The 25,082-nt window shown below is 36.3% G+C and overlaps 1 protein-coding gene across 1 annotated transcript in view; it reads right to left on the bottom strand.

The window, feature by feature from the left end:
* DOCK3 (dedicator of cytokinesis 3) overlaps positions 1-25,082 on the bottom strand; it is a 560,028-nt gene that overhangs the window by 429,375 nt on the left and 105,571 nt on the right. The window contains exon 3 of the mRNA XM_049640567.1: positions 1,699-1,739. Coding sequence (XP_049496524.1) covers positions 1,699-1,739 — 41 coding nt within the window. The remainder of the gene's footprint in view (positions 1-1,698; positions 1,740-25,082) is intronic.

Below are 25,082 nucleotides of genomic sequence, written 5' to 3'. Positions count from 1 at the left end.
CCTCAAACACTAGTATTGGAAACAAGGTGATGGGGTGGCCAAGGTCACAAATATTACCTATAATAAATAAAAAGCATATAATATCACAAATTACAACTTTCCAATAATTTATGATATTTCTCATCTAGTCAAATTCTAAATTTTTGGTAATTTTAAATCAAGACAAATACATAAAATACAGAAATTATTTTCACAAAAGCATTACTGATGAGTAGTGGTAGAGAAGGGACTTTGGCAATGTCTACATTTTTCACTGCCACAACTTCAAGGGGGGAAATGTTGCTGACATTTAGTGAGTAGGAGTCATATATGCTGCCAAGTATATTATAATGCACAAGACCGCCCCCCACAATGAAGAATTATCTGGCCCAAAATGTGAACAGTGCCAAGGGTAAGATGCCCTGGCTGCAAGGAATTAAAATTTGAAGATACCGTCTTCTTATAATCATTAAAAACTAATAAAAACTAATAAAATGAATGATCTTACTGGAAAAGTTGATGATTAGAACTCTGAACAATTTTCTTTCTTAATAAAAATAGTATATGATCATTTTGATTATTTATCTGTACAAAAAAATAGCAAAATACGTTAAACATTAAGCTACAGAAATATATAAAAGCTTCTAATATTAATGATATGAAAGAGTGAGGAGAAAGCAGTTTTTGCAAATGCATTCCTGAAGAACAATGTTCCTAAATGTATTATAACTGCCAACTAAAATATATTTTGTTTGATCAAATTAATATTAACTGGAAACAGAATAAATACATAAAATCTATTCATAAGAAGTCTTGTTTAAATTTATATTTTAACAAGAATATCATCATCAACAAAGACATCTAATTGAACATTATTTGAAAGTTTTTTCTATTTTGTATTTTAGAAATAAACTTATCTAAATCCCATGGATCCACAGGACTAGGACTATGAATAAGTCTTTACTTTTTGTCAAATCTCTACAAAAAGTCTCTACTTTTTGAAGGAAAAAAATATTACGTGTCCTAATGGGCTTTTTCAAAATAAACTTTGCAGCTATGATCATACATGCATTTTCTGTCCTTTAAAAAAAAATAAGGGGCGCCTGGGTGGCTCAGTTGGTTAAGCGGCTGACTTTGGCTCAGGTCATGATCTCGCTGTCCGTGAGTTTGAGCCCCGCGTCGGGCTCTGTGCTGACAGCTCAGAGCCTGGAGCCTGTTTCAGATTCTGTGTCTCCCTCTCGCTGACCCTCCCCTGTTCATGCTCTGTCTCTCTCTGTCTCAAAAATAAAATGTTTAAAAAAATTTAAAAAAAAATAATAAAACATTTAAGGCACCTGAGTGGCTCGGTCGGTTAAACATCCGACTCTCGATTTCAGCTCAGGTCATGATCTCATGGTTTGTGGGTTCGAGCCCCACATCAGGCTCTGTGCTGACAGTGCAGAGCCTGCTTGGGATTCTCTGTCTCCCTCTCTCTGTCCCTCCCCAGCTTGCATGCGCACTCTCTCACTCTCTCATAAATAAATAAATAAACATTAAAAAAGAAAGAAACATTTTAATACTGCTGACACACAGCAGCGCCTGATATAGTTCTGTAAAGGAAAGGATGAGTGCGCCTACTGTAAAAGATTAAAAGATGCGCAGGTAAGAATTGTTTTTATATCCAACAAACATACTAGTTAGGTTCCTATATTAGAAAAAGTAACAATGAACTTATCATACCTTTACATTTGGCTTCTTTGTTGAAACTCCTCTGTACCAACCTAAAACAAAGCATACAAAGGAAATTAACATCATATTGTTGTCATTTCCTATAAGACACACCATATGAGAATTTTTAGGGAAAAAATTAACGCAAAACTTGCCAAGATAGGTACAAGTATGGTGGATTTATTAGGAGTAGTTTACTCTAAAAGGAACAGTCTTACAATAAACACATTTCCAATTTTCTTCAAAAGGCAAAACTTTCAACTGAATAAAACACAAAAAATTTTAAAAGACCTCAAAGGACCTGTACTTCAACTCTATGAACATTTCTTGGTTTTCTAGATGCTGATGTTGACGTCTGTGCTTCATTTATTCCCTCTCAGCATTCATACACAGCAATACACAGCAATAATAATGAAAGTTTCCATTACACAGTAAAAACAATTTTCAGAGAAAGGAAATATTACCAAATTTTCTCAATTCTAATCTATTATTTTAGAGTTTTGTTATAGTTTTTCTTCTTGGGTTTAAAAAGGAAAATCTCCAAATAAAGCAGATGTTTTCTGAAGATTTTTGCTTCTAAGCCTGCATACAGTTTCTTTGATTTCCTTGGGGAAATATCCTTTCAATTTAGATCCTAATAAACAGTCTCTTTTTAGTAATATATATTCATTTCCTACTCATATTTATTAGTTATCTTTGCCTTCAGAATAACAGTATTTGATATCTATAATCTCAAAAAATCAACGTCCTTCCCTCTTTGCTATCCCAAATATTGTACTCTTATAAAATATTTTCTAGTAAATGGAAACTGAATGATTATACAGGGACAGAGGAAAAAGCAGATCATATAATTTTATGTCCTTTAAAAATAACAATTGAAAGACATCAAAAGCACTTATGAAAACTTTTTTTAGAGAACTAAGCATATTGATAAATCTCACATACAAATAAAACTTTTTGAGAATGATTTCTCCATAGGCTTTGAGCTATCATTGCAGAAAATGTTCAAGTCTTTTCTTCTTGTATATACCAATGCCATTGCCCTTTTGAACTGGACAAGAGGTGATGAATTCTCTCTTGTACTGTATAAAACCAATGACTTGAAAAGCAATAGTAAAACTCAGCTTTGCATCAAAAAAAAAGGTGGGGGGGATCTCCAATGAGTGGTATCTAAAGGAGGAAGATGAAGGAAAAGAAATTATTGATAATAGCTAATAATAAGTGAGAGTTTATTGTTCTTAATTCCATGTACTGTAATTGAGAGACTGTTCCATGTATTAACCTTTAAATCTCACAACAAAGCTATGAGGAAAGTAATCAACTTTCCTGAAATCTTAACAAACAATAAAAGAAGAAATATCCTTGTTTATGTTTAGTTTAGCTGAGATAATAAATTCGGGAAACTCAATTTATACCTTGAGAGTTTCAATATCTTCATTTATTAATACTTGTTATAATATCTTAAGAAACAGAACAGAGAATGGTATCAGCAAGAATGGCAGAGTAAGGATCTCCAAAAAGCCTCTCCTCAATAAAAGCAGTTAGAATCCTGGCAAAAACTTTCAAATTCAAATTGTATAGAACTCTGGAAGTAAACATTTAGTTTTGTTGACTGTTACCTTCGCTGTTCAGAAGGTTTATATTGATGAGGTCCCAATAGTTCATTTTTGCTTTTATTTCCCTTGCCGCTGGAGAAATATCTAGTAAGAAGTTGCTGCAGCTGAGGTCAAAGAGGTTGCTGCCTGTTTTCTCCTCTAGGATTTTGATGGTTTCCCATCTCACATTTAGGTCTTTCATCCATTTTGAATTTATTTTTGTGTATGGTGTAAGAAAGGGGTCCAGTTTCATTCTTCTGCATGTCACTTTTCAGTTTTTCCAACACCATTTGCTGAAGAGACTGTCTTCATCCCCCGCCATTGGATACTCTTTCCTGCTTTGTCAAAGATTAGTTGGCCATTTGTTTGTATGTCCATTTCTGGGTTCTCTATTCTATTCCATTGATTTATATGTATGTGTTTGTACCAATACCATACTGTCTTGATGACTACAGCTTTGAAATACAGTTTAAAGTCCAGAATTGTGATACCTCCAGCTTTGGTTTTCTTTTTCAACGTTACATTGGCTATCCAGGGTCTTTTCTGGTTCCATACAAACTTTAGGATTGTTTGTTCTATCTCTATGAAGAATGCTGGTGTTATCCTGGATAGGGACTGCATTAAATGTATAGATTGCTTTGGGTAGTACAGACATTTTAAAAATATTTGTTCTTCCAAACCATGAGCATGGAATGTTATTCCATTTCTTTGTGTCATCTTCAATTTCTTTCATAGGCTTTCTACAGTTTTCAGCATACAGATCTTTTACCTCTTTGGTTAGGTTTATTCCTAGGTATCTTACAGTTTTTAGTGCAAATGTAAATGGGATCAATTCCTTGATTTCTCTTTCTGCTGCTTCATTATTAGTGTATAGAATTGCAACTGATTTCTGTACATTGATTTTATATCCTGTGACTTTGTTGAATTCGCATATCTAACAGTTTACTTGAAATAATCCAAACAGTATTTATTCAAGAAACTTGAATCTTGGTAAGAACAAAGACTTTTTAAAATTCCCCTATCCCATATCCTCCCTGCAGCCTTGTGTTAGGCTTGAAAACCAAAACCCCTACTGAGGGTTGATGATGGGGGGTGGGAGGGTGGGGAGGGTGGGTGATGGGTATTGAAGAGGGCACCTTTTTGGATGAGCACTGGGTGTTGTATGGAAACCAATTTGACAATAAATTTCATATACTGAAAAAAAAAAGAAAACCAAAACCCCATATTAGTGATGGAAATCAGAAAACTAACAGCCCTGAAAAGGACAAAATGGGAAATCAAGAAGACCAAAATAAATTAAGAGGTTTACCATGTTTATGAATTGTAAAACTCAGTTTTGTTAAGGTGCCAATTAACCCTAAATTGGTCTGTAGATTCAATGCAATGCCAATCAAAATCCCAGCAAAAATTTTTACAGCTATTATTTCTAAAATTTAGGCAACTGACCACTAGCATAGCCAAAATAATTTTGAAAAGGTATAAAAAATGTGAATGACTCATGCTGCCTAATTTCAAGACTTAAGATAAACCTACCTTAATAAATATAGTATGGTACTGGCTAAAGAATAGATACACAGATCAATGAAATACACTGGAAAACCCAGAAATAAATGCACACATAAATGAACAATTGATTTCCAACAAAGGTGCAAAAGTACTTCAATGGAGAAATAAGTTTTTTTTAAACAAATGGTGGTGAAATAATTGGACATAAGTATACCAAAGGAAAAAAAAAACAATAAAACAAAAAAAAATCTGCTACCCATACCTTGTACTATAAACAAAATTACCTCAAAATGTATCATATAGTTAGATGTAAAAGTGTAAAACTGGTACAACAGGAGAACATTTTTGTGACCTTGGGTTAGACAAAGATTTCTTAAGCATACTCTATAAAAGAATTAATAATGTAATCCTCATAAAAGTTTTAAGCTTTTGCTCTTCTAAGAGTTAAAAAGACTCTTAAAAAACAGTTAAAATCTTCATGATATAAACTTGAAAATTATTTCTTGGATATTACACCAAAAGCACAAGGAACAAAGTAAAAATAGATAAACCGGACTACATCAAAACTTAAAACTTCTGTGCATGATAAGACAACCTACTGCCAGTAAACATCTCAGCAAATTGTTTTTGGATATTGACAAACTGATTCCAAAGTTTATATGAAAAGGTAACATACTTGGAATAGGTAACATGTAACATAATCTAACGTAAGGAGAGTTAAAAAGATGGAAGCCGACACTACCTGACTTCAAAACTATTATAAAGCTACAGTAATCAAGACAGTTCAGTATTAGAGAAAGAACAAACAGATCAACAGAACAGAGAGCACAAAAGTACACCCACATAAATATAATCAACTGATCTTTGACAAAGGAACAAAGGTGATACAATGGAGAAAAGGTAGTCTTTTCAACAAAGAGTGCTGGGACAACTGGACATCATCATAAAAAAATGAATTTAGACACAGACCTTACACCCTTCGCAAAAATTAAATCAAAACGGATCAAAGATCTAAATGTAAAGTACAATCTTTAAAACTCCAGAGGGGCACCCTAGGGGGCTCAGTATTTGAGTGTCCAACTTTTGATTTTGGCTCAGGTCATGATCTCATGGTTGTGGAATGGAGTCCCAGAGTCCCATGTCAGGCTCTGTGCTGAATGTGGAGCCTGCTTGAGATTCTCACGCGTGCTCCCTCTCTCTCTCTCTCAAAATAAAATTTAAAAACTCTAGAGTTTTCTGGATAACATAAGAGAAAATCTAAATTACCTGTGTATGCCAACGACCTTTTGGATTCTACACCCAATGCATGATCCATGAAAGAAAGAATCAAGCTAGACTTCATTAAAATGAAACTATTGCTCTACAAAAACACTCTCAAGGAAATTTGAAGACAAGCCACAGGCCAGGAGAAAATATTTATAAAAGACATATCAGATATAAATCTGTTACTAAAATATTCAAAAAATTCTTAAAACTTAACAAAAAACACTCAATTACAAAATGGGCAGAAGTGCCTGGGTAGCTCAGTCAGTTAAGCCTCTGGCTCTTGATTTTGGCTCAGGTCATGATCTCATGGTTTGTGAGATCGAGTCCCACGTCAGGCTCTGTGCTGACAGCGTGGAGCCTGCTTGGGATTCTCTCTCTCTCTCTCTCTCTCTCTCTCTCTCTCTCCCCCCCCCCCCCCCCAAAATTAATAAATAATTTGTTTTTAAATGTTCAAAAGATGGTGCAGGGAGAACTGGACAGCAACATGCAGAAGAATGAAACTAGACCACTTTCTTACACATTAACAAAAATAAACTCAAAATGGATGAAGAAATGGGCAGAAGACATGAATAGACATTTTTCCAAAGAAGACATCCAGATGGCCAACAGGCACAGGAAAAGATGCTCAATGTCACTCCTCATCAGGGAAATACAAATCAAAACCACACTCAGATATCACTTCACGCCAGTCAGAGTGGCTAAAATGAGCAAATCAGGAGACTATAGATGCTGGTGAGGATGTGGAGAAACAGGAACCCTCTTGAACTGCTGGTGGGAATGCAAACTGGTGCAGCTGCTCTGGAAAACAGCATGGAGGTTCCTCAAAAAATTAAAAATAGACCTACCCTATGACCCAGCAATAGCACTGCTAGGAATTTACCCAAGGGATACAGGAGTGCTGATGCATAGGGGCACTTGGACCCCAATGTTTATAGTAGCACTTTCAACAACAGCCAAATTATGGAAAGAGCCTAAATGCCCATCAACTGATGAATGGATAAAGAAGCTGTGGTTTATATATACAATGGAGTACTATGTAGCAATGAGAAAGAATGAAATATGGCCTTTTGTAGCAACGTGGATGGAACTGGAGAGTGTTATGCTAAGTGAAATAAGTCATACAGAAAAAGACAGATACCATATGTTTTCACTCTTATGTGGATCCTGAGAAACTTAACAGAAGACCAGGGGGGAGGGGAGGGGGGAAGAAAGTTACAGAGAGGGAAGGAGCCAAACCATAAGAGACTCTTAAAAACTGAGAATAAACTGAGGGTTGACAAGGGGTGGGAAGGAGGGGAAAGTGGGTGATGGGAACTGAGGAGGGCACCTGTTGGTATGAGCACTGGGTATTGTATGGAAACCAATTTGCCAAAAAATTTCATATTAAAAAAAATGTTCAAAAGACCTGAACAGACACCTCCCCAAAGAAGATCTACAGGTATCAAAAAAGCATATGAAAAGATGTTCAACATTATATGTGATTTGAGAATTATAAATTAAAATGAGATACTACACATACATATTATTAATGGCCAAAATCCAAATCACTGACACCACCACATGCTGATAAGGATGTGGAGCAATAGGAACTCTCATTCATTGCCAGTAGGAATCCAAAATGGTAAAGCCATTTTGTAAGGCAGTGTGGCAGTTTCTTAACAAAACTAAATACACTCTTACCATATGATTCATCAGTCTGACTCCAAGGTACTTACTCAAATGAGTTGAACATTTATGTCCACAAAAAAAACCTGCACCAAATGTTTATAACAGCTGGAAGCAACCAAGTTATCATTCAGTAAGTGAATGGATAAATAAACTGTGGTACATCCAGACACTGGTATATTATTCAGCAATAAAAAGAAATGGGCTATCAAACCACAAAAAGAAATGGAAGAACTTTAAATGCATACTACTAAATGAGAAAAGGAAATCTGAAAAATTCACATACTATATGAGTCCAACTACATGACATCCTGTAAAAAGCAAAACCATGGAAACAGTAAAAAGATCAGTGGTTGTCAAGGGTTGGAGGGAAGGAGGGATAGATAAATAGGTGGAGAGAATTTTTAGGCCAGTGAAACTATTCTGTGTGATACTATAAGGGTGGGTACATGTCATTTTATACATTTATCCAAACCAACAGAATGAAGACTAAGAGTGAACCCTGATGTAAACTATATATTTGGGGTGATAATAATGTGTTGATGTAGGCTCATTGATTGTAACAAATGTACACCACTCTGGTGTGGATGTTGATAGTGTGAGAGGCTGTGCATGTGTAAGAGCAGAGGGTATATGGGAATTCTCAGTACTTTCTTCTCAGTTTTGTTGGTAGCCTAAAACTACACTAAAAAATAAAGTCTATTTTTTAATGCACTTACTATATGACCCACCAATCCCACCAATATGAAAAAAAAAACTCCATACTAAAATATATATACAATGTTTAAAACAACCTTATTCATAATCTTCAAAAATAAAGCAATTCAAATATCTATCAACTGCTATATGGATAAATAAAATGTGGCTTGAATCTATACAATGAAATACTACTCAGAAAAAGCAAGCCACAGATCAACATGAATGAATTTTGAATGCATTATGCTAAGTGAAAAAAAAGCCAGGCACAACAGGCTATGTAATATATGATTCCAGTTATATAACATTCTAGAAAACACAAAACTAGAGGACCAGAAAATACATCAGGGCTGCCAGGGCTGGGGGGAAGGGCATTGGAAGGGAGGTTGCCTACAGGGAGCCTGATATTACATATGGGGGTGACAAAAATATTCTGTATCTTAACTGTGGTGATGGTTATAGGGTTATACATTTATCAAAATTCATAGACAAGTACTCCAAAAGGGTGACATTTGTTGCACATAAGTTATACCACAATAACCTGACTAAAATAAATACATATACATACACACACACACACACACACACACACACACACTCACATGCACCAGGATAACATTTCACATCTACCACATTGGTTAACACTTTATTTTAAATTCTAACAAAAGCAGATATTGGCAAGAGCATGTAGAGAAATCAGATCCTGCTAGCGAGGGTGATAATAAATGGTCCTCGCTTTCAAAAACAATGCAGTATTTGTTATATGCATACTGTATGACACTGAAATTCTACTTCTGTATATTATCCCTTAAACACTACCACTGAAATGGGGATATTACTGCATTTTAGAGAAATTTCTAGAAATTGGCAAGGGGGGTCTGAGTTGCCAGAGAAGACATTAAAAATATTTATGCTTTCCAAATTCAAAGATTCTTAGAAGAAAATACAGATGAAAATCTTCATGACCTTGTGTTAAACACTGGTTTAATGCACAAGCAACAGAAAAAAAAATAAATGAATTCAGCTACATCAAAATTAAAAGTTTTATTCCCCAAAGGACATTAAAAAAATACAATCCACAGAATGGGCAAAAATATTTGTATATCGTATACCTAATAAAAGACCAGTATCCAGAATATACAAAGAACTCTTGCAACTAAATAAAAAGATAGGGGCGCCTGCATGGCTCAGTTGGTTAAGTGTCCGACTCTTGATTTCGGCTTAGGCCATGATCTCACAGTTCATGAATTCGGATCCCACATCAGGCTCTACACTGTCACCTGGAGCCTCCTTCGGATTCTCTCTCCCTCTCTCTCTCTCTGCCCCTCCCTGCTCACTCTCTATTTCTCTCTCAAGATAAACACTTTTTTAAAAATGAAAAGATAAATCATTTTTTTCAACAGGCAAAAGGATTTAAATAAACATTTCTCCAAAGAAGACACACAAATGACTAATAAAAAAATCAAAAGAAGTTCAACATCATTAGTTATTAAAGAAATACAAATCAAAACCATAGTGAGATACCATTTCTCTCCCAATAAACTGGCTACAATAACAAACACAGACAATAACAAGTATTGACAAAGATATGGAGATATTGGAACATTCAAACATTACTGATAGGTTGTAAAATGGTGCAGACACTTTAGAAAACAGTTTGCCAGGGGCATCGGGTGGCTCAGTCAGTTAAGTGTCTGACTTTAGCTCAGGTCATGATCTCACAGTTCATGGGTTCAAGCCCCATGTTGGGTTCTGTGCTGACAGCTCAGAGCCTGGAGCCTGCTTCAGATTCTGTGTCTCTTTCTCTCTCTGCCCCTCCCCTGCTCATGCTCTGTCTCTTAAAAATAAATGTTAAAAAAAAAAAGTTTTTTAAAGAAAACAGTTTGGGGATGAGCACTGGGTGTTGTATGGAAACCAATTTGACAATAAATTTCATATTCAAAAAAAATCAAAATAAGAACTACCATACAATGTAGCAATTCCTTTGGTAGATAAATAAATAGGAATATTATTATTGGTTAAAAAAATAATAAAGAAAGAAATAAAACAGTTTCTTAGTTCCTCACAATGTTTAAGACAGAACTACCATATGACCTGACAATTCCACTCTTAAGTATATACTCAAATAAATTTTAAATGGGTATTCAAACAACTATCTGCACACAAGTGTTCACAGCAGCAGTATTCATAGCAGCCAAAAGGTAAAAATAACCCAAATGTCTGTCAACTGATGAATGGATAAATAAAATATGGCATACGCATACAACGCATTACTACTTAACCATAAAAAGCAATCAAGTTCTGACACATGCTTCAACATAGATGAACCATGAACACACAAATTGAATAATTACATTTATATGAAATGTCCAGAATAGGCTAATCCACAAAGTAGATTAGTGGTTGCCAAGGGGTGGGGGAGTATCTGCTAATGGAAATGGGGTTTCTTTCTCAAGTGATAAAACTATTCTAAAATTAGTCAGTGGTGATAGCTGCACAATTCTGTACCATGAAAACAGTGAACTGTACATTTTTTTAAATTTTATTTTAGACGCAAAGAGATCACAAGTCGGGGAGAGAGCTGGAGGGGGAGAGAGAGAGCGAAAGAGAGAGAGAGAGAGAATGAATCTTAAGCCCAACTCAGGGCTCAATCCCACAACCCTGGCTCATGGCCTGAGCCAAAATCCACAGTCAGATGCTCAACCAACTAGGCCACCAGGTGCCCTGTGAACTGTACATTTTTAAAGCGTGAATTTTATGGTATGTGAATTCTATCTCAATAAACCTATTATAAAGGGATAAAAAGGCAGGCTAGTACTAGGTCTGAAAAGGTTGAGAATTATATCCTTAGAGAATTTTCTATACATATGCACTAGGAGACTTTTACAGGAATGTATTACACACAGTATCAAAGTACTGGTCATCCTTCCATACTTTCTCATATTTCACAAATTCTTGAGGCTACCTTGTTAAATCTTATGACAGGTCATTTTTTATCTGACTGCAATGTCATTCATGTTAACATCTCCCTGGTACGACTCAAAGAAAAACTATTAAGGAGTTACAGAATCCAAATGCTTCAATATAATTACACAGATGTTTTGGTGCACATGACTATATGTCACTTTTTTAAGGTTTTTATAAAATGACAATGAGAGAATAATTAGGATAAAGCACCACCTCAAGGCTTCAAGTAAACACTTGATCAGGTAACCTGTTTACAAAGGTCAATGATTTCTCATCCAGTAAATCCTCAAAATATTGCTTATCAAAAGTGGTTTCCTTATTAATTAAATATATATATATATATTATACTGCAATACAAACTCTTGCTTCTCATTGGGAGGTGGCGAGGAAAGAAGAGAGTAAGACTTAGACCAGTTTTGCTGAATACTAAGCAACTTCAAAAATACATTATCACCTCCATGGGATGCTACCATTGTGAGGGTCATGAGAACTGTGCTCAATGAATTTCAGGCATCACCTTTTCTTAAAACCAAAACACTGCTACAAATTTTGGTAAATGTGCCCATTCTATACAAGATTTAGAACTGAAGAGAGTGAAGAAAGCATAAGAAGAAAGAAAAGAGAGAAGAAAGAGAACTCAATCGTTTTGTCTTTTACATATAGAACAAAAAAGTTCATAACTTCTCAGATAAAGAATCAAAAAGAAAACAACTCAAATATTTCTAAAACCATTAACAATCAACAGGAAAGAGATGTTTTTAATTAGCTAACACAATAAAGCATATTTTAAATGTCTGTTTTTCTACTACAAGAACCCTGGACAATCTAGCTATAATCCTTCCTTTCATTTTCCTCATTTATCTTTGACTACCAAGATTTCACAATGCTGAGACACAAAGTAAAACCCCCTTGGTCATATTGCCTGACTCCTCATCAATCTCACTGTCATCATATGTATTTAAGTGAAGAGTATATCAGAGTCTTTCCCATCTTAAGTCAATGTCTGATGGCTTGATCACTATTAGGAACTTAAGATTCAGACATATTTTTATACTCTAACACTTTCAGGTTTAAGTTTTTATGGAATATTGAATGAAGAAAGGAAGGCATTATTACAACATTCAATATTATAATTTACTACAAAGACTGCTGCTTTCAGAGAATCAATTATCATGTATATCTTTGACTTAAGTCATAATATCATGATTGAATTTAAAGAAATGCTAAACAAGTATTGCCTTCAGAAACCCCAGATCTTCCTTTCCTCAGTAACTGGTTGCAACTCTCTAACTTCTAAGGTAGGGACATGTTATTCACAGGACTGTTGTGAAAAACACAGAATTCTTCACTTTACCCAAATGTCTGGTGATGAAACTTTACAATGCAAGAACTACTAGGAAAAGTTTGAGTACTGTCTTCAAATTCCAAAAGTAAAGTATAACTCCTTGAGCATGTTATTCCTCTGTCAAACTGTCTAATGTCATCCCATCTCAAAGTAAAATCCAAAGTCCTTACTACAGCCTCTGCTGACCTCATTTCCCACTACTCTCTCTGCTCCTTCCCAACCAACCTCTCTACTACAGTCACACCAGTCTCCCTGCAATTCCTTCAACTCACTAAGCAAGCTCTCACACTTCAGTCCTTTATACTTTTTGCATGTATGCCTAGACTGCTCTTCTCTCAGAAAACCATAGGATTGGGGCGCCTGGGTGGCTCAGTCGGTTAAGCGTCCGACTTCAGCTCAGGTCACGATCTCGCGGTCCGCGAGTTTGAGCCCCGCGTCGGGCTCTGGGCTGATGGCTCAGAGCCTGGAGCCTGCTTCCGATTCTGTGTCTCCCTCTCTCTCTGCCCCTCCCCCATTCATGCTGTGTCTCTCTCTGTCTCAAAAATAAATAAAACGTTAAAAAAATTAAAAAAAAAGGGGCGCCTGGGTGGCGCAGTCGGTTAAGCGTCCGACTTCAGCCAGGTCACGATCTCACAGTCCGTGAGTTCGAGCCCCGCGTCAGGCTCTGGGCTGATGGCTCGGAGCCTGGAGCCTGTTTCCGATTCTGTGTCTCCCTCTCTCTCTGACCCTCCCCCGTTCATGCTCTGCCTCTCTCTGTCCCAAAAATAAATAAAAAACATTGGAAAAAAAAAATTAAAAAAATTTAAAAAATTAAAAAAAAAAAAGAAAACCATAGGATTGCTTCCTCACTTCCACATATTCCCCCTTCCAAATGTTATCTTCTCAGAAAGACCTTCTATGATTATCCTATATAAATACATAGCAGAAGCCTCCCACCCCACCCCAATGCACATAGTCTATTTCCTTCTTCCTATTTTATCCTTCTTTATTCTTCTCAATGAGAACAGGGACTTCATTTCATTCTTTTACAGCTGAGCTCCAAGAGATAGAAGTGTGTGCTTCACACCTCCATTAGGTACTCAAATATTTGGGAAATACAAGAAAGAGTGAATCTGTAATATAAGGGGTGATAATACCTACCTGGCAAGTTTGTTGATAAAATTAGCACTGATACATGTAAAGTGCCTTGCACAATGGCTGACACACTGTAGTAATTCAGTTGTGGGGTGGGGGCAGAGTGTGACAGAGAAATAACATACACTAAAAAACTCTGTTTGCTAAGTACTATCAAGTGGAGACTTTATGGGGGAGACTAAGCTTCTGAAATAAAATAACTGCAGCCTGAAGTTTCTTAATGCTACTCATTCTAAGAAACATTAGGGGACCAAAACTACGAACTCTTAAACAGCTCTCGCAAATCATTTTTGGAAAAGTTGGGGTGTAAATTAAAAGAAAAAATACTCTTACCCAATTAACAAAGGTCAAATTAGCGCACGAGCTAACATCTGTATCTTCCCTTCTTACCAGCAAAAGGTTGATACACTCTTACAGAGAAGATTTACTACTTGCAACAGAAAGTACAATCACTGAACACAAAATCAGAGTAAACGAGTATAAAGAGCCTCCACACCCAGGAAAGTGAATAACTCTTCCAGCAAAATAAGAATTTTTTTTTTTACCATATAATCTGTCCGTAATTAGTGATCACTGATAGAATCTAAACTACTTGCCTAACAAATATGACTTTAATCACAATTTATTTATTGTTAAAAAGCCACCAGTGAGGGGCGCGTTTGTGGCTCAGTTATTTAAGCATCCAACTTCGGCTCAGGTCCTGATCTCAGGGTTCATGAGTTTGAGCCCTGAATCGGGCTCTGCACTGCCAGTGTGGAGTCTGCCTAGGATTCTCTGTCTCCCCCTGTCTCTCTTTGCCCCTCCCCCCCAAATAAACTTTTTTTTTGAAGCCACCAGTGAATCTCTCATGCTTATAACTCTGTTTCAACTTTCACTCATAATTCACATTCATACAAAGTACTATCTAGAGCTTTCCATCTAATGGCCGTCCTGTTTGTGACTTAAACTAAGACTTCTACCCAAACCCACCAGATGAAGATAGTACTTTAGGAATATGAGAGCTAAAATAAACCAAAACGTCTCTTTTGATTTAATATCCTAAAACATAGACTGGCCTAAGAGAAAAGGCTTATTTTCTTCGTCTATATAGTTTATTACATAGTTTTAATATATAATTTATTACTAGGTGTATGTGTAGTTTTCCATGAAAAGCCAAACTAGGTTTCCTTAAGCTAGATTTACAAAAAGTCTTTATATCACAATAGCCAAATTATGGAAAGAGCCTAAATGTCCATCAACTGATGAATGGATAAAGAAGATGTGGTTTATATATTCAATGAAATACTACTTGGCAATGAGAAAGAATGAAATCATGCCATTTGCAGCAACATGGATGGAACTGGAGGGTATTATGCTAAGTGAAATAAGTCAGTCAGAGAAAGACAGATATCATATGCTTTCACTCATATGTGGATCTTGAGAAACTTAACAGAAGACCATGGGGGAAGGGAAGGGGAAAAAAATAGTTACAAACAGAGAGGGAGAGAGATAAATCACAAGAGACTCTTAATACAGAGAACAAACTGAGGATGGACAGGGGGGTGAGGCAGGGCACTTGTTGGGATGAGCACTGGGTGTTGTATGTAAGCCAATCTGACAATAAATTATATTTTAAAAAGTCTTTATATCAACCTCATCAACACAAGAAATAAGAGTCACTACTGAGAAAAGTTCTCTGCTGGAAAGAGACAGGAAAAGAACTAACAACAAGTAAACAAAATAAAATGCAGGCTATAATCCCACTTAAAAAAATCAATGCAAATCATAATCTCATATTTTAAAAAAAAACTTACTTATAAAGGTCCACAAGATGGAAAATGACAAACAATAGAAAAGTAAAGTGGAAAAATAACACTAAAACGAAAGACTCTAGGATATTAAGCGGACACTGAAAAATCAGATTTGATTTTAGTAACCTGATGAAAGCTTGTAGTGACACTGTGGCACAAATATCTAAAAAAATTATTTGCTTATGGAGTTCACATTCCTCCAAACTTGGCCTCATTTGATATAGAAACAGTCCCAACCTGTAAACTTCTTTCACCCAGATATCATAATCCTAGTATAGATCACTGAAAAAGTGACATATGTGCATTTCATCAACTTAAACATCACTGACTATATTTACTAAAAATGGAAAATCATGTAAAATAAATTATAAAATTATATACTAGTGAAATTAGAAAATTTAATAATGTATACCTAAACTTTTACATTAAAAATACCATACCATGATACCAATGTCATGTCAATATCATTTTGTAAAATGTGATTAAAAATTAAGGTAACAAATGAAACTAAATTTCTAGCAGAAATGTAGTGCTACATCCTATTTCATACTGAAATCACTAGGGATTTTAGAATTTAAAAGGTATTCAAAGTGTAGTCTACTTAAGCAATTGGTCCACAAAGGAGATGAAAAAATATATAGAAAATTGATTTTTTTTTAAATATAACCACATTAGACTGAAGAGCAAGAAGCAAATTATAAATTTTAGAAAGACAGCTAAGGATTCACTATACATTCAAAGACAACAGAACTCAGGAAAGCATTATACTGTTTAAAGGTAATTACTGTACAAAGAGAAGAAACTGAGAATACTAGATAATTGTCACAGAAGTAGGGAAGAAGCACAGTACTGTGTATGAGTCCTTATTGCCAATAAGTGCTAAGTACTTACTATGTGAATGAAATGAGATAGGTGTGTCAGAATGGCTAAAATTAACAATTCAGGAAACAACAGATATAAGTAGGTGAGGATGTAGAGAAAGGGGAACTCTTTTGCACTGTTGGTGGGAATGCTAACTGGTATAGCCACTATGGAGAACAGTATGGAGGCTCCTCAAAAAAATTAAAAATAGAACTAACCTAACATCCATCAATTGCACTACTATTTATCCAAAGGTTACAAAAAATGCATATGCACCCTGTTGTTTTTAGCAGCACTATCAACAATAGCCAAATTATAAAAAGAGCCCAGATGTCCATTGACTGATGAGTGGATAAAGAAGATGTGGTATATACATATAATGGAATACTACTCGGCAATCAAAAAATGAAATCTTGCCATTTGCAACAATACGGATAGAACTACAGTGTATTATGCTAAGAGAAATAAGTGAGTTAAAACAAATATCATGTGATTTCACTCATATGTGGAATTTAAGAAACACAACAGATAAACATAAGGGAAGGGAAGGAAAAATAAGATAAAAACAGAGAGGGAGGCAAACCATAAGAAACTCTTAAATACAGAAGAGAAACTGAGGGTTGTTGGAGGGGAGGTGGATGGAGGGAAGGGCTAAATGGGTGATGGGCATTAAGGGGGGCACTGGTTGGAATGAGCACTGGGTGTTTAAGTGACGGGTTCTACTCCTGAAACCAATACTATACTGTATGTTAACTAACTTTAATTTAAATAAAGAAATTTAAATAATTTTTAAAAAAGGAAACGAGAGGGGTGCCTGGGTAGCTCAGTCGGTTGAGCAACCGACTTCAGCTCAGATCATGATCTCACGGTTTGTGAGTTCGAGCCCCGCATCGAGCTCTGTGCTGACAGCTCAGAGCCTGGAGCCTGCTTCTGATTCTGTGTCTCCCTCTCTCTCTGCCCCTACCACACTCATGCTCTGTCTCTGTCTCAGAAATAAATAAACATTTAAAAAAAAAAAAAAGGAAATGAGAAGGGTGCCTAGGTGGCTCAGTCAGTTAAGCGTCCGACTTCAGCTCAGGTCTTGTGGTTTGTGCGTTCGAGCCCCCACTCACACTCTGTCTGTCTGTCTCTCTCTCTCTCTCTTCTCTCAAAAATAAACATAAAAAAAAAAGGAAATGAGATAGGTGCAAAAATTAACATTTGTCAACTTTGGATTACATCTTCCATGATTAGTCATGTTAAACACCCTTTGTGTATATTAAAAAAAAAAAGTCACTTAAACTCCGATTTTTTTAAAAGAAACTTTTTAAAAATTTAATCCCATCAGGTTAGAAAAGCAATAAGTAAAAAGGGAAATACCAATTAATTAATAGAAAAGTCTATTTAGAAAAATATTCTGGGGGTGCCTGCATGGCTCAGTTGGTTAAGTGTCCAACTCTTGATTTCAGCTCAGGTCATGATCTCATGGTTCATGAGCTCAATCCCTGCATTGGGCTCTGTGCTGACAGCACAGAGCCTGCTTGCTATTCTCTGTTTCCCCCTCTCTCTGCTCCTCCCTGCACATGTGCTCACGTGCTCTCTCTCTCTCTCAGAAATAAACATTTTTTTTAAATTTTTTTTACGTTTATTCATTTTTGAAAGACACAGAGAGACAGAGCACAAGCAGGGGTGGGGCAGAGAGAAAGGGGGACACAGAATCTGAAGCAGGCTCCAGGCTCTGAGCTGTCAGCACCAGAGCCCGACATGGGGCTCGAACTCACGAACTGCGAGATCATGACCTGAGCTGGAGTCGGATGCTTAACCAACTGAGCCACCCAGGCGCCCCAAATAAACATTTTTAAAAAAGAAAAATATTCTGAGTCTTGTGTGTGAATATATATAAATATATATTTAATTATTTATTTAACATATATATTATTTTATATATATATATAAATATATATCTCTATATATTCATCTGAAAGCTACAATTACTTAAACATATAGACAAAAAGTAGTAGTCAGAGCACAGGTTGGCTCAATCCTTAGAGCATCCAACTTTTTTTTTTTCATTCCCTTTTATATATATATTTTTTCCAACTCTTGATCTCAGGGTTGTGAGTGCAAGCCCCACATTGGGGGTAGAGTTTACTTTTTAGATAAATAAATAAATAAATAAAATGACAGGGAAAACTTTCCCTTTAAAAAAAATATAGTGGTCACCTGTCCCTATGCTATGCTCTGTGCTAGGTGTTTTCACATTTATAATCTCAAACACTGTTGACTTTACTGCTTTGCTAAATATGCATTATTATTTAGGCTGTGAATTGTCCTTCCCAGTCACCCAATGTAAGTGAGGTTATAATATCAAAAAGAGCCAACAGTACCACTACAATGGCTACTGACAGAGAGGCTGCAGAACAGTGTCAACAATGTTAACCCAAAAGAATGAAGCCTCTGTATAGATCAGGCCATGTGATGGTCAACAAACAGCAGTTCTTTACAAAGATTCTGGGTACAAAACAAGCAAGTCAGATCAAAAGCACCAAATGCAGTTCAGCAAAAAGTACCCTTCAACAAGAAGTTTCAAACTTTTTATTTCAAAGGTGTAATATAGTCTTCATCGACAAAAGGAAATAAATGGAAATTTATTTATCCCCACCCGCCATCCTGGGATAGTAGTGGCACAGAAGTAGAGACAAGCCAAAACTTCTCTTCTACTCCATGTCATGATTAAAAATAGTTTAATAAAAAATCATGGTTCATTTTGAAAGGCAGACTTCCATGTAGATCTACTTTAGAAATAATTTAAATGACCAACTATAAAATCAAGGACCAAAACCAAAATCTATAATTATCTAAAAATACTGATTTTTTCCTTTGGTACATCAAAAAAAATATGCACAGCTCACACAATTCTATATTCTTTTTCCAATTATATAACTAACAGGCAAGAAACAAAGTGCCAACCACTTGCATAAATTTATACAGAGAATTCAACCTCAAAATGTGGAAATTTATTCAAAAGGTGTACATTCAAAATAATCTTTCCAGACACAAATGTGAGACAGGAAACCATCAAAATCCTAGAGGAGAAAGCAGGCAAAAACTTCTTTGACCTCAGCTGCAACAATTTCTTATTCAACACATCTCCAAAGGCAAGGGAATTAAAAGCAAAATTGAACTACTGGGACCTCATCAAGATAAAAAGCTTCTGCACTGCTAGGGAAACAATCAACAAAACTAAAAGGCAACCAACGGAATGGGAAAAGATATTTGCAAATGACATATTGGATAAAGGGCCAGTATCCAAAGTCTATAAAGAACTTACCAAAGTCAACACCCAAAAAACAAATAATCCAGTAAAGAAATGGGCAGAAGACATGAATAGATGCTTTTCCAAAGAAGATATCCAGATGGCCAACAGACACATGAGAAGATGCTCAACGATACTCATCATCAGGAAAATACAAATCAAAGCTACACTGAGATACCACCTCACACTGGCCAGAGTCGCTAAAATGAACAAATCAGGAAACTACAAAGGCTGGCAAGGATGTGAGAAAGAGGATATCTTTGGCACTGCTGGTGGGAATGCAAACTGCTGCACCCACTCTGGAAAACAGTGTGGAGGTTCCTCAAAAAATTAAAAATAGAACTACCCCATGACCCAGCAATAGCACTACTAGGAATTTACCCAAAGGATACAGGAGTGCTGATGAATAGGGGCACATGTACCCCAATGTTTACAGCAGTGGTTTCAACAATAGCCAAATTATGGAAAGAGCCTAAATGTCCATCAACTGACGAATGGATAAGGAAAATGTGGTTTATATATACAATGGAATACTACTTGGCAATGAGAAAGAATGAAGTCATGCCATTTGCAGCAACATGGATGGAACTGGAGGGTATTATGCTAAGTGAAATAAGTCAGTCAGAGAAGGAAAGATATCTTATGTTTTCACTCATATGTGGATCTTGAGAAACTTAACAGAAGACCATGAGGGAAGGGAAGGGGGAAAAAAGAGGCACAAACAGAGAAGGAGGGAGGCAAATCACAAGAGACTATTAAATACAGAGAACAAACTGAGGGTGGACAAGGGGGTGGGGGAGAGGGAAAATGGGTGATGGGCATTGAGGAGGGCACTTGTTGGGATGAGCAGAGTGTTGTATGTAAGCCAATTTGACAATAAATTATATTCATAATAAAAAATGATCTTTCCATTATTTTCACTGAAAACTGTCAACAAATGATCTAGTGTACTTATTTGCACTAACTTCATGCTATTTTAAATCTTCATTTATCAGCACTAAGTATAAAAGATAACAATGGGTGACAAATCAGTGGCACATTTAAAACTAAGATCTTTTTGCTCAATGTCGCTCCTCATCAGGGAAATACAAATCAAAACCACACTCAGATATCACCTCACGCCTGTCAGAGTGGCCAAAATGAACAAATCAGGAGACTATAGATGCTGGAGAGGATGTGGAGAAACGGGAACCCCCTTGCACTGTCGGTGGGAATGCAAATTGGTGCAGCCACTCTGGAAAACAGTGTGGAGGTTCCTCAAAAAATTAAAAATAGACCTACCCTATGACCCAGCAATAGCACTGCTAGGAATTTACCCAAGGGACACAGGAGTACTGATGCATAGGGGCACTTGTACCCCAATGTTTATAGCAGCACTCTCAACAATAGCCAAATTATGGAAAGAACCTAAATGTCCATCAACTGATGAATGGATAAAGAAATTGTGGTTTATATACACAATGGAGTACTACATGGCAATGAGAAAGAATGAAATATGGCCCTTTGTAGCAACATGGATGGAACTGTAGAGTGTGATGCTAAGTGAAATAAGCCATACCGAGAAAGACAGATACCATATGGTTTCACTCTTATGTGGATCCTGAGAAACTTAACAGAAGCCCATGGGGGAGGGGAAGGAAAAAAAAAAAGAGGTTAGAGTGGAAGAGAGCCAAAGCATAAGAGACTCTGAAAAACTGAGAACAAACTGAGGGTTGACGGGGGGTGGGAGGGAGGGGAGGGTGGGTGATGGGTATTGAGGAGGGCACCTTTTGGGATGAGCACTGGGTGTTGTATGGAAACCAATTTGACAATAAACTTCATATAATGAAAAAAAAATTCTATACTGAAAAAAATAAGTAAATAAATAAAAATAAAACTAAGATCTTTTGGTGCACCTGGGTGGCTCGGTTGGTTAAGCGTCTGACTCTGTCTCAGTTCACGTCATGATCTCATGGTTCTTGAGTTCGAGCCCCACATCAGGCTCTGCGCTGACAGGGCAGAGCTTGCTTGGGGTTCTCTCTCTCCCTCTCACTGTCTCTCGAAATAGATAAACTTTTTTTTAAAAAACTGATATCCTTTACTTTCAAATGAGTTTTTCTTCCCTTTATTAGTCACTCTGGAGAGCCATAAATTTCAATAATACTGCCATTGATTAAGATGTTTTTAAAACTCTTGTAGAATTCAAAAATATATAAAATACATTTACAAAATTTTGGTTTTAGCCCTGACAAACCATTTATATTGGACAAATATAAGCCTGAATGAATACATGAAACAACTGTGAAAAGCAAGAGATAGCAACTATCACAGATAAGACTTGAGGTACTATAATCCTTTAGTAAAGAGAACATTAAAGTGAGATCTTCATTCACCTGACTTTTTCCATAAAAGCATGCCAGCAAAAATGACCGTTCCACTGATATAAAGAGGAAAAGGTTAACATTGAGAGCTACCAATAAAATTTCCACTCTTGGGATTGCCCAATTCCTTAACTGGGATGCAGGGAAAGGCTCCAAGAAGCCCAGCAGAAAACAGCAGCCAGGAAGCTAAAGAGCTGATAAGAACCACATTACATTTAAGGGAACAATAAAACACACACAGTAACTTTTCAACAGAAACTATGGAAATCAAAAATTGATAGTAAAATCTTTAAAATGTTATAAGAACATCTTCATGAACCTTGAATTCTATACCCAGGGGAAACATCTTTCAAAAATGACGACAAATTAAAAGCAGATTCACATAAACAGAAGCTGAATGAATGTGCAGCAAACCTGAACTAAAAGAAATACTACTAAAAGGAGTACTTGTGGTAAAAAGAAAATGATCCTAGGTAGAACCATGAAAAATGAGAAAGGAAAAGCACTAGAAAGGCTAAAAATGTGAACAAACAAATGAATATGGATAGAAGCAACATATATGACAACAGTGGTAACAAAAGGCAAGAGAGGGTAAATGCAATGAAATCACTGCAAAGTTCATGTGTTGCTGGAAGTAGTAAAAGTACACATTGAAGGTAGACTCTAATAAATCAATAATGCATGTTTTAAACTCTAGGATAACCACCTACAAATAAAATATTTCAAAACCAACAAGTTAATAGAGAAAAATAATAGAACAATAAAAATGCTAAGTTAATTTAAGGCATGCAAAAAATGATAAATCAAGTAATAAAATAAGGCACAAAGACCAAGGTGACAGCCTTAAACCTAATTAAAAAAATAATTAAATCACCTGCATATAGACTAAATAATCCAGATTGTCAGAATAAATAAAAATAAAGCCCCATTATATGCTATTTCTCTCTCTCTGCCCCCTCCCCCATCCCTGCTGGGATTCTCTCTCTGCCCCTCACTCACTGGTGCCCTCTCTCTCAAAAAAAAAAAATAAAATAAAAAAAATAAAAGTTAAAGGAATAGGTGATTTCTACTTGGCACCAGAATAACAGCAGGCATCAAATCTCTCCACACGACCTCCAAAAAGATATATTTTAAAAAAAACGGCTAATAAAGCCACATAAAATTTATGCCTTCAGCATTACTAAGTGTAGGAGGATACTATGGACTTCAAATTACATTTTTGCAGAGAAAAACTCCAAGTTACAACAGAGCTAATTCTAAAGCTTCTGCACTACTAGACAGCTCTTCACTGCCACATCTCCAAAAGTTGCCTCCCTTCTACCCATCTATTTCCCCTCTAGATGCCCCTTTTCTTCACAAAAACTCTTCAGACTATTCCTTGCCCTCTATCCACAGCCTTACAGTGGCAGAATGAATATTCTCAGCTATACAGGCAGCAGAGTATGGAGTAGAGTAGGAATTTGTCTATATAAGTCAAGTACACATAAAATTCTAGGGCAAACTGAACTGGTCAATTCTGTCTTCAGATATAATATATAAGGGCACCTGGGTGGCTCAGTCAGTTAAGTGTCCAACTTCAACTCAGATCACGATCTCAGAGTTTGGGACCCCACATCAGGCTCTCTGCTTTCAGCACAGAGCCCTCTTTGGATCCTCTGTCTCCTTCTCTCTCTGCCCCTCCCCCACTCACACTCTCCCTCTCTCTCAAAAATAAATAAGTATGGAAGGAAGGAAGGAAGGAAGGAAGGAAGGAAGGAAGGAAGGAAGGAAGGAAGGAAACAGAACTACCCTATGATCCAGCAATTGCAGTATTAGATATTTATCCAAAGGATACAAAAATATAGACTCAAAGGAGTCCATGCACCCTGATGTTTTTGGCAGCATTATCAACAATAGCCAAACTATGGAAAGAGCCCAAATGTCCATCAACTGATGAATGGATAAAGAAGATATATGCGATAAATCTCTACAATGGAGTATTAGCCATCAAAAGGAATGAAATTTTGTCATGTGCAATGATGTGGATGGAGTCAGAGAGTACTATGCTAAGTGGAATAAGTCAATCAGAGAAAGACAAATACCACATGATTTCACTCATGTGGAATTTAAGAAACAAAACAGATGAACATATGGGATGGGGGGAAGAGAAGAGAGGGAAACAAACTACAATAGACTCTTAACAACAGAGAACAAACTGAGGGTTGACAAAGGGAGGTGAGTAGGGGATGGGCTGGATGGGTGATGGTTATTAAGGAGGGCACTTGTTATGATGAGAACTGGTGTTCAAGATTCTCTCCTGTGCTGGGTTCTCCTGATTCTTGAATCCCACATCTTTCTATTCTTTAACTTATTGCTTTGTTCTACAGAAACACATCCCTTCATAGCTTTTTGAGTAAAGTTATATGGGAGGACAACTGAAACTTCACGTCAGAAAATATATTTAGTAAAATTCTCATATTCAATTCATAGTTTGGTCGGGTTATAAAATTCTTGGTTATAAATCATTTTCCGTCAATGTTTTGAAGACACCACTCCACTGTCTTCCATAGTTAAAGTCCAATCTTTTGTATGGTACGTACATTTCTATCTTTGAATGCTGGCTGAATCTTCTTAGTCCCAATATTCTAAAATTTCACAATGAGATGGGTCTATTTTCATTCATTTGTGTTAGGTACTTGCTGCATCCTTTTAGTATGGAAACCCATGTCCTTACATTCTGGAAATTTTTCCTGAATTATTTCATAGCTTATTTCTATCCTTCAGTTTCTTTCCTCTAAGTTACTGAATCTCCACAAATGATGTACCTCTTGAAGCTGACCTTGAATTGTCTTATATTTTCTAACCTTCTATGACTTGTATTTTTGCTCTACTTTCTGGGGAATTTCCTCAACTTTATCTTCAAATCCTTCTACTGAG

Source organism: Panthera uncia, chromosome A2 (assembly GCF_023721935.1).
Source record: "Panthera uncia isolate 11264 chromosome A2, Puncia_PCG_1.0, whole genome shotgun sequence".
NCBI classification, from domain to species: Eukaryota; Metazoa; Chordata; class Mammalia; order Carnivora; family Felidae; genus Panthera; species Panthera uncia.
Note: the sequence above shows the minus strand (reverse complement) of the source record. Positions and strands in the feature narration are given on the sequence as shown.